At 38.1% G+C, this 9,951-nt stretch overlaps 1 protein-coding gene across 3 annotated transcripts; it reads left to right on the top strand.

Annotated features, from left to right (window-relative positions):
- The first annotated feature begins 938 nt into the window (after positions 1–938).
- Positions 939–8,788, top strand: smarcad1a (SNF2 related chromatin remodeling ATPase with DExD box 1a). 3 transcript variants are annotated; one of them, XM_026270094.1, is made up of 24 exons: positions 939–1,134; positions 1,241–1,327; positions 1,722–1,821; positions 2,027–2,132; positions 2,221–2,287; positions 2,519–2,598; positions 2,688–2,810; positions 2,894–2,972; positions 3,068–3,540; positions 3,920–4,116; positions 4,201–4,291; positions 4,408–4,507; positions 4,594–4,653; positions 4,791–4,866; positions 4,973–5,108; positions 5,266–5,397; positions 5,549–5,644; positions 5,819–5,936; positions 6,156–6,271; positions 6,716–6,904; positions 6,996–7,114; positions 7,479–7,661; positions 7,744–7,850; positions 8,257–8,788. In XM_026270094.1, exons 3-24 carry the CDS (start codon positions 1,814–1,816, stop codon positions 8,316–8,318), a joined length of 2,718 nt encoding a protein of 905 aa, XP_026125879.1. In that variant the 5' UTR covers positions 939–1,134; positions 1,241–1,327; positions 1,722–1,813; the 3' UTR covers positions 8,319–8,788. The 3 variants fall into 3 exon arrangements, with proteins under 3 accessions (XP_026125879.1, XP_026125878.1, XP_026125877.1); XM_026270093.1 differs by having other exon boundaries at positions 939–1,163; XM_026270092.1 differs by having other exon boundaries at positions 939–1,327.
- Positions 8,789–9,951: the final 1,163 nt, after the last annotated feature.

Here is a 9,951-nt window from a genome sequence, read left to right as displayed (position 1 = left end):
TAAGAACGGTCAGTCAGAGTATGTGCATGCACTGCCTTTGAAACATCCAAATTATTTTAATAAATATTTTTAATTATTATTAAATATTATTCATTTTAATAAGTTATTTCAAAAATATATGGTATACACTAGTATAGTTTATACACTTCTATCTTTCTATTTTAATAATTGGACCTCTAGTCTAAAATCGTGACGTTTAATATTTACAATCCTGATTTACAATTTAAAGGGGGAAAGCCCATAGACAGTAAAAGAAATGGACACAGCGACCCCATTGGAACTCAATTGAGCTAAATGAAGCCCAGTTTTAGCGTTTTTTAGCACTTCCGTTTCTGACGCGCAGACTCAAACGAAGCTTGACGACGTCAGCAACCTGTCTGCCAGATGTAAATCTTCTAAGTGGCTGTGCGTGAAAACTGCCATCGTTAATCTTGCAGAGACGTCGAGCTTAAGCGGGGAGTTCTTTGTCGTGAGTGAGCAGGAGTAAGTATTCTGATGAATTATTTTGTATAGTATTTTAAAATGTAACGCCAGTACGCCATATTTAGTTAATTGCCTGCGAGCTTCTCCACCTGTCTGTACGGTAATGCGACAGAGAGCCGAGTGGTTATGACGCAATCGTTAGCCTATTTTTTACAAAAACTGTTTATACGGGGCCATAATGTAACATAGAAGGTAATGGAGCACTTTATACATTGTCGTGTATCTTTAGAAATAAATAATGGACAAACAGAGTCTTTAAACGCCTCAGATGTAAAGTTATTCGCTGTCAAATGACGCCAAAATGAATGGGAGTCAATGGGAATGCTAACGCAAGTGAAGTTCTGCTAAAAGATGGCAGCCCCCACCCGACTTCAACTTCCGGTCGAGTTCCTTGCCCCTTGGGAAAGCCGCATCTTGGCTTAAAAGCGGAAATGACGCATTGCCAATCGGTGGCGGGAACGTGCTATTTGCATAATTCAGAGTTTACAGCACTGACTGTATTTCTTCTGCTCAAAGCATTTAAACCTGAAATATTTCATTAAATTAACCGTCAGGTAACTTATGCACTTCGTTGTATTTTTTTTTTTTTTTTATCAGATATCGGTTGGGTTATGAGGCTGTCCTGAAGCTTTTATTATAGAACACAATCAAGTGCGCAAACATCACCGGCGGATGTTACAGTAAGACCGCGTGAGACAGAGGATTCTCCTAACGGTAAAAATATATATATATTTTGAAATGAGCTTTTTCAATCTAGACCGGTTCCGTTTCCAAAGGGACAACGCAACAGAGAGACACTTTAAATCTTCGGACGGATCCAGCTCGGATAAGGAGAATAAACCGGGTGAGTAAACACTGCCATTTCTCATCCGGGGCTTTTTTTCAGCTTTCATAATGGATATTTCTGAAATCCTAATGTGCTTTCTACCTAGACAGCCTGTTTTATCTGTGATTATGTTGGTAAGAGATGGAATGCGAGTTTGTAATGCACTGTAGCTGTAATTTTAAGCCAATTTCCAGGTTTTAAGTGTGGGTGGTCACTGACAAGATTTTTCTCTTCTCCCCTTTGTTTTGGGGTTGACGCTGATTTTCGAAATAACCGGCTCTCAATTTTTGTTAACCACTATAATAGACCCCTTGTTTAGCATATTATTAGCAGTTGTCATGTTACAAGGATGCAGTCACAGCATGTTGTATTCCAAAATGTCTTGATTCATTCTTGAATTTTCTGTTTCCAGCCCACCAAAGAAAGACAGATGGTCGATGTGCATCAGGCAAGGCATCAAGACATGCATTAGAGGATGTTTCTGCAGATGACAAAGTTGTCAGGATGAGCAAGTAAGCGAGACTGAGTTTGTCAGAAGTGAGGCTGTAGCTTGTCTTCTCTTGGACACATTTCCTGCTCCACACTGTTTTTTTTTTTGTTTGTTTTTGGTTTTTTTTGTGATATTTCAAGCTTGCTGATTGCATTATGAGAGTTGTTAACTATGTAAGCGTTCACTATCTAGTCTGTAATAAGTGATAACATGCAGCTATTTCACAGGGACACAACATCAGAGTCCGAGAACCAGATTAGCAAGGATATGGAGGACAAAATCATCAAACTAATGGAAATATTCCCTCAGAAGAGCAAGAAAGATCTACTGGAGGTAATTAGTCCCTTGTTGATGCAATATCAATTAATAAAGCAGGTGAACACTGGATTTTATCCTGTTGTGTCTCTTGATATTGTTACAGGTAGTTGAAAGCACTAGCACACTAGAAGGAGCTGTAGCACATTGTTTGATGATTTATGGAGATCACGGTAGGCCGTTTTATTTATTTATTTGCATGAACAAACTTCTGCTTGTTACACATTCATCCATACATTTAATTCTCTGTAATACTCCATTATTGTCTGTCAAGTCACAGCATTCTCCAGTCAGACATGTTTGCGTTTTTTGTGCATATTTTATGCAAATGTAATTAAAAGATGATTTGTAATTCAGAAACAATATTGTAATTTATTGAAATCAAAACTGTCTTATATGTGCAGATGCAGGCAGATGGAAAGGCAAAGCAGGGCATAGTGAAGATGATGATAACAATCAGCCGAAGAAAAGGAGAAAAATTGTGGTGAGTAAGCCATTTGAATCAATGCTTTAAACCCAACATCTCCTTAATGTAGTGAACTCACTTTTAAATGGCTGTTGACTCGGAATTAGCATTCAGAATCTGAAGAGGAGGAAGAAGATTCTGATGATGAGGAGAGTCAGGAGCCAAGCAGAGCAAAACAAGAGGCTCTGTTAAAAAAGCTGAAGAAAAAACTGCCTGATATAGAAAAAGAGGTAGGTTTAAACAGTTTAAAGTTCTATTGATGCAAAGCATTGAATGTTCTGGTGAGTTTAAGTGTCTTTAATTTCTCTCATAGGTGCTGAGAGATGTCCTGAGAGAGCATGACTGGGACTATGAGAATGCCTTGGGTTCACTGCTTGTGTTTTCATCAACAGGTGATTATTACTGCATTTCAGTCACAGCTGAAGGTTTAGTCCACATGAAAATGATCCGACTTTAAGCCATCCATGCTTTATTACTTAAAATTTAGATTCAAGTTCACCAGATGATCAGAGACAAAAGTCAAAATCACATCCCTCCAGGGAAAAAAAGGACAAGAGCTCTCAAAAGCCTGACGGCTCGTCTAGCCTGTCGAGATGGCTGACGACTGCACCCTCTCCCGTGCCAAAAGTCTCTAGTGTGTCTACTCCAAAACCACAAAAATCAGCAGTCAGCCAAAGCACGTCTAAAAACACGTCCTTTAAGTGGAAGAGGGACGATGAATCGCCATTAAATGATGTCAGTGCCTCTGAGGATGAAGAGGAGATTGACAGTGATGTTGAGAGTATCTCTGATGATCTGGACTCGGAGGATGAGGACAGCATCTCGGGCAATCTCCAGGACAAGATCATTGAGTTTCTCCAAGAAGCTTCCCTAGATGAGCTTGCGCTAATATCTGGCTGCTCATTCAAAAAAGCCCAGAAGATCATTTCGCTGAGGCCTTTCAACACTTGGAAAGATGTGGTAAGAATCTAATGTGTGGACTCTGAGCTGCCATGTTAATTGTCACTGAATTATGCTATTGTGGTTGAGTGAATTTGGAAGTGCTCAAAGGGGATTAGTTCTTTTGGCTGTGAAGGCAGTGATTCATAATTGGCTGGTTTGTATTCATGCCCGCAGACAGATTGAGCACAGTTGTATCTAATTGTTTAAATGAGGTGTTAAAATCTGTCACACTAGTTTGAAACGTTTTGCTAACAAAATTATGAAATTACAAAACATCCTATGCACTGAATTTTCAGTGACATTAGCTATGTGTAGACAAGTCGGTTGAACCATGCTGGTGAAATGCTGGCTTTTTTGGAGGGTGAGTGTGTAATCTGAATGTTTCTCTTTCTTTCAGAAAGAGCAGTTCTTCAAGGATAATGGCCTGTCTATAGATCTGGTACATGGCTGCAAGGTTGTGCTTAAGGAGAGGCAGGTGGTTCGAGACCTTATGGGAAGATGTGAGAGGATTGCAAAGAAAATGACTAAAGATGTTACCCAGGTCATAGAAGCAGGCATGGGCTCCATCAAGCAACCCCAAATCCTGAACCGCAAGTAAGTATATCTATTCTCCTATTAAACTCCTGGGATATCCAGTTATGCTATTTTTTTTTAACTTCTTGCTTTGGCATCTCTTAGTTTCAAACTCCAGCCATATCAGCTGATTGGCTTGAAGTGGCTGATTCTTCTGCACCAGCACAAGCTGAGTGGAATCCTGGCAGATGAAATGGTGAGTCACTGTCATATTGAATCCAAAGGTGTGAAATCCAAGAAGGTTACTCATTCCATTAAAGCACAGGACTATTATCACGGATATTGGTTATAAGTGATTCGATATCTCCACAGGGGCTGGGTAAAACTATTCAGGCTATCTCTTTCCTGGCTCATTTGTATGAAAAAGGAATCAAGGGCCCTCATCTTATTACCGTACCTTCGTCCACACTGGGTAGGAGTCACTTATTTCAGTGGGAGTGTAGCATATAAACTTGTCCCTATAGTGTTGTTCGAGATGATGCATTTCTCTCTTTGCAGACAACTGGGTTCGTGAGCTGGGTCTTTGGTGTCCCAGTCTTAAAGTTCTTATTTACTATGGTAAGTTAGTTTTCAGGCAAAAAGATTTTAACTTTTTTTATTTAATTTTTTTTCAGTGTGGTCTGAGAATACGTAATATTACAAAATATTGTCATCCTTTATTTCCTTGCTCGATTCTTTTGTGTTTATACTTGTAGGGTCTGTGGAAGACCGCAGATACTTGCGACAAGACATCCTCAGTGGCTTAGTTGAATTCAACATCATAGTATCCACGTAAGTACATTGTTTTAAAGTATGTATTGATTGACTGTGTATTTATGAAAGTCACATGTATTCAGTGGTGTTAACATTTGCCATACTTTTTTGGTATCTGTATTAGATACAATCTCACAATAGGGAATGACCATGACCGCAGTCTGTTTCGCAAGCTGAGGCTGAAGTATGCTGTGTTTGATGAGGGCCACATGCTGAAAAATATGAACTCTCTACGCTACCGCCACCTCATGGCCATCAATGTCAGTACAAGCAGTCTTCTGTTTCGTAAACCATATTGCAAATATGATTTAAACAAATGCTTTTGCGTTATTTTGGAAAGTTCTTAATGAAGAGAAGGGTAGTAAAGTTGTTCTTATCTATACCTCTTGGTTGTACATTTGTGTCTGTCATCTTCAGGCTGAGCACAGATTGTTGCTGACCGGAACACCTTTACAGAACAATCTGCTGGAGCTCATGTCACTCCTGAATTTCATCATGCCCTCCATGTTCTCCAGCAGTACCTCACAGATCTCCAAAATGTTCTCTACGGTACAGACAGTGCACACATTACTTCTAAATAAAATACTGTATGTGCCATCTTTTAAAAAATGGGTCTATATTTTATTAAATTTAAGGATACGGTAATCATTATGTACCTAGACCGAATGCTCACACTTTCTGCCCATCTGCTTGGTTTCAGAGGTCATCAGAGGAAGAAAGCAGTTTTCACAAGGAAAGAATTGCTCAGGCCAAACTTATCATGAAGCCTTTCATTCTGAGACGAGTCAAGAGTGAGGTAGATGCTTTTTTTCACTGTGGTTATGAACGCATTGTTACTGAGAAAATCTTGCAGAAATATTAATCCATCAAATTAAATGTATCTACATTCAGTCCTCTGTAGTGAAAATTTCTATATCACCAGTCCATATTTTTGCCCACTGGGATTTTGACTTTGCAAATGTTATTCTAGGTGTTAAAAGAGCTTCCACCGAAAGTGGAGAAGGTTGAAATGTGTCCCATGAGTGATGCCCAGCAGAAGCTGTATGGCAAACTTTTCAAAAGACTCAAGAAGGCTCCGAATGGAGAGAGTATGTGCTGTTAATTAAATTTTTTTATTATTTGGCTAACATGTTGTTTAAGAGTATTGCACTCTGCTTATTTTGTTAGCTTAAATTGTATTCAGATTTATCTGACATTAAACAGGGGCTGTCCAGAAAATGTTCCTTCTAAGCTGGAGGATCTAAAAAACAAAGTGGAAATGTTGAAAACGTCTATCCCATAATTCTGATCTCCTCTTTTGTCCTCAGAACGGGAGCTCTGTAATGTTATGATGCAGCTGAGAAAGATGGCTAATCATCCGTTGCTGCACCGCCAGTACTACACCAGTGACAAATTGGCTGCCATGAGTAAAGCCATGCTTAAGGTGAGGACTGGGAGATTAGTTTTTAAAAGAGGCTGAATAATACAGATTTAACTGGATTTAATGAGTCATGAATTCAGCCCTGGGAACTTGTTTTGTTCCGAAAACAAAAGTGAAAAGTACTCGTCCTGTATGAGGGTTTCTTTTCCACTGCTGAACGCACATGAATAGTTTTTGAAGAATGTAACCAAATAGTTTGTGATCCCCACTGACCTTACTTACATTTTCCCCCCCTCACATACTATGGAAGTCAATTAGAGACCAGCAACTGTTTAGTTTATAGCGTTATAGGTTATTTTATATAAAAATAACTTGGGATCAACAGAAGAAAGAAACTCATGCAAGTTTGTAACAACTTGGAGTGAGTAAATTAAGAGATGAACTTTCCTTTTTGAGAACCACTGCTGTATTGGATACTGCTGAGCTGACATGTTTCTGCTATGTTAGGAGCCAACACATTTTGATGCCGACCCTGCACTGATCCAGGAGGACATGGAGGTGATGTCTGATTTTGAGCTGCATAATTTATGTAAACAGTACAGCTCCATCAGCAGTTTTCAGCTGGAGAAAGCACTACTCTTAGACTCTGGAAAGTTTGCACTTTTAACCAAAATACTCACCAGGCTCAAAGAAAAGGTTTGTCTGGATGCTCTTTTACAGTCATTTTAAATTTAGTTTGCGTTTTATTGTTGCTGATGTTTTTAAAACAACTTTCTTTTTCCTCAAGGGTGATAGGGTTGTCCTTTTCAGTCAGTTCACCATGGTGCTGGACATTGTGGAGATTCTGCTCAAACACCTTGACCATCAGTTTGTTCGACTGGATGGTTCTACTCCCATGGCGGAGAGGTGAACATAACTTGCTTTTTTACCTTCTTCAGTACCTCATGTCACTTTGTTTGCACTGCACTCAATTCAGATTTTTTTTTTTATTTTTTAGATTTGATATTTATGACTGACAGTTCTCATTGTCACCTTGCAAGTAATGAAATGCAATTGACCAATCAATTGACCAATTTCAGTATCCACTGTTTTTACATTTAAAATATTTGCATGTGAGCATAAATTTAAAAATACAGACACCACTGTACACACTACACTTATGTGATTTTAATGTCTTAAGTTTTCTGTTCAAGTCTCGAACAACTAAACAGATTTAAGTAGGAAGCTGCCTGTCTGAACAAATCTAATTCAACCCTCTCTGCTTCTCTAGGATTGGTCTCATCGACAAATACAATACAAACCCTGAAATTTTTGTGTTCCTCCTGTCGACTCGGGCTGGGGGGCAGGGAATCAACCTTGCCTCTGCAAACACGGTGATACTGCATGACATTGATTGCAATCCATTCAATGATAAACAAGCAGAGGACCGCTGTCATCGAATGGGGCAAACCAGGCAAGTATAAACAAATGGAATTTGAATTTGAGAATGTCATAAAGAAGAAAAATTGTTTCATGATAATGTATTTGCATCACAGAACCGTGCAGGTGATCAAGCTCATCAGCAGAGATTCGATTGAGGCCTGCATGCTCCGTGTGGGACAGGAGAAGCTGAAACTAGAACAGGACATGACTACTGATGGAGGTGAGTGTCAGCACACACAATCTCTTTCAAACCTACAGGTCACAATTTACAAGATGATCATTTTATAAAACTTTGTTTTTCTGAAAACTTGTATCTGAACTGTAAATTACTTTTTACAGTAATTATATGGTACTTTATATGGTTCTATAGACATTATACCATATACATTATTCTTAAAGGTCTTAAAGTCTTAAATTTGAGCTTTAAAATCCTGCAGAAACCTTGACCGTACTATATAGTTCATTTTGCTGCAATGTCAGTGAAAAATGGTTTATATAAAATTATTTAATTCCTATTTTTGGATAATCCAGTGAATGTATTAAAATAGAAACTTTCATTGAAGTGGTTTTACTGTATGTATCTGGTTTTTCATCACAGCTCTTTAATTCTTTTTCTCTCTGTTCAGAAGAGGACGGTGTTATGACTGAACAAATGGCAGAGCTGCTCAAAGTCTCACTGGGCCTTTAAAACCTGAAGAATGGTAAAGTCTGAAACTAAAAGGGTGGTAGTTGCCTGTGCATTTGCCTCCTCTCGTCAAGTACAAACATGGCAACTTGAAACTGATTTGATATGGTTTTGGTAAGGACTAGCTCTTTTTCCCCATGTTCAAATGTTAGAGGTCAGTTATTAAATGCACACAAGTCCTGGACTAATGTACTGGTGGAAGAGGAGATTGTTACTCAGGGATCACCTGAAATACTCATGTTAATATTCCACACTGGAGATCTATGTCATATGTGCCATCTGAAAGACTATACCTCACCTGCCCAGCTCAGTTTAGCCCACACAGGACTGGTGAGTTGGTTCCAGATTTGTTACCTTATAGACTAAAGACACTGCTGCAAATAACTGGTTTTACTGGTACTTTAACAGTTTTGTTGTTTATAGTGTATGTCCTTTTATTGATTTCTAAATAAAGATAATAGTAATTTCCTTAATTTAGGTTTTTGATTGAGTATTGCAAGTTTGAGTACTACCAATTCAATTTAGACTCATCAACACTGGGTTAGCGTCAAGTCACCTTTGTTTATATAGCACTTTATACAATACAGGTTGTTTAAAAGCAGCTTTACAAAGGGTTCCCACGGGTCCTTAAAATCCTTGAAAGTCTGTGAATCATAAAAAAAAAAATCCATATTATTCCCTCTGGTTCGCTAATGTGTTATTTCGCCAACACTTTCTGGCCTATGCATACTAGCTTGCTTAATTTACATTAGTTATGCTCATTTACGTGTTGTTTAGTATTACTGTGTGTTGTATGTTGCCATGACGTTCACGCGTTCACTACTACCATAGTACCTCAACATTTCACAGACTCACCGAAAATTAATGTTGAATTGCTTCGCTTGTTAAGACAATGTAAAAACTTAAAAAGCGTATTCATATATCTTAAAACTTCTGGTTACAGTACATGAGCCTAAGCTCTTTTCAATAAAATCCATGCAAAATAGGGTTGCTAACCGTTCAGTATAATAAAGAATTGTCCCATATTTAAGGCATCAGAGAAGCTTTCCGTATGAAAGCTATACGAAACGCAGTTTGTCCCGTATTCATAGGCATACGTCATATGACCATAGGCCATACAAATAACAAATTAATCATTCTTTTTGCACTAAAAATTTTTTTCATTGCAAATGCAGCCACTCAAGGAAGGCTTTATGACCTTGCACAATCCTCTGACGGCTGGACGCTCCCACTTCACCTGTGTTCATAGGCTACATGGTTGCAATAACTTTTTAGTAAAATTTTTTAAATGTCATTTAAAAAAAATACAAAAAAATAAAAATCAGTTCAGTTGTTATTTTCAGATTTTATGCCATATTGTACCTCCTAAATTACTACACCACTTGTGCAGTCACAATTCTATAGTGTTTTTTTCTTTAAAATGTATTATGTTAATTTTAAATGTACTCAGGCCAATGCTTTGTGCGGAATTTTTATGACATTAAACTTTAGTTTTAGAATAAATGTACACAGGTTAAACAAAAAAAATTATTCTTTCGGAGAACATTTTATACACAATTTACTGTAGACACGGAAATGTCACTGTAAAAAAAAAAAAAACCGGCAGCTATGGTTGTTGGAATTTTACCGTTAGCAA

Source organism: Carassius auratus, chromosome 8 (assembly GCF_003368295.1).
Source record: "Carassius auratus strain Wakin chromosome 8, ASM336829v1, whole genome shotgun sequence".
In the NCBI taxonomy this organism is placed as follows: Eukaryota; Metazoa; Chordata; class Actinopteri; order Cypriniformes; family Cyprinidae; genus Carassius; species Carassius auratus.
Note: the sequence above shows the minus strand (reverse complement) of the source record. Positions and strands in the feature narration are given on the sequence as shown.

What these genes read in the sequence shown, in the direction of transcription:
- smarcad1a (XM_026270092.1), top strand. Translation starts at nt 1,222, where the DNA reads ATGAGCTTTTTCAATCTAGACCGGTTCCGTTTCCAAAGGGACAACGCA. An exon ending in GGATAAGGAGAATAAACCGG is followed by an intron (nt 1,328 to 1,721) that starts GTGAGTAAACAC and finishes TTCTGTTTCCAG; the next exon opens with CCCACCAAAGAAAGACAGAT. An exon ending in TGAGACGAGTCAAGAGTGAG is followed by an intron (nt 5,645 to 5,818) that starts GTAGATGCTTTT and finishes ATGTTATTCTAG; the next exon opens with GTGTTAAAAGAGCTTCCACC.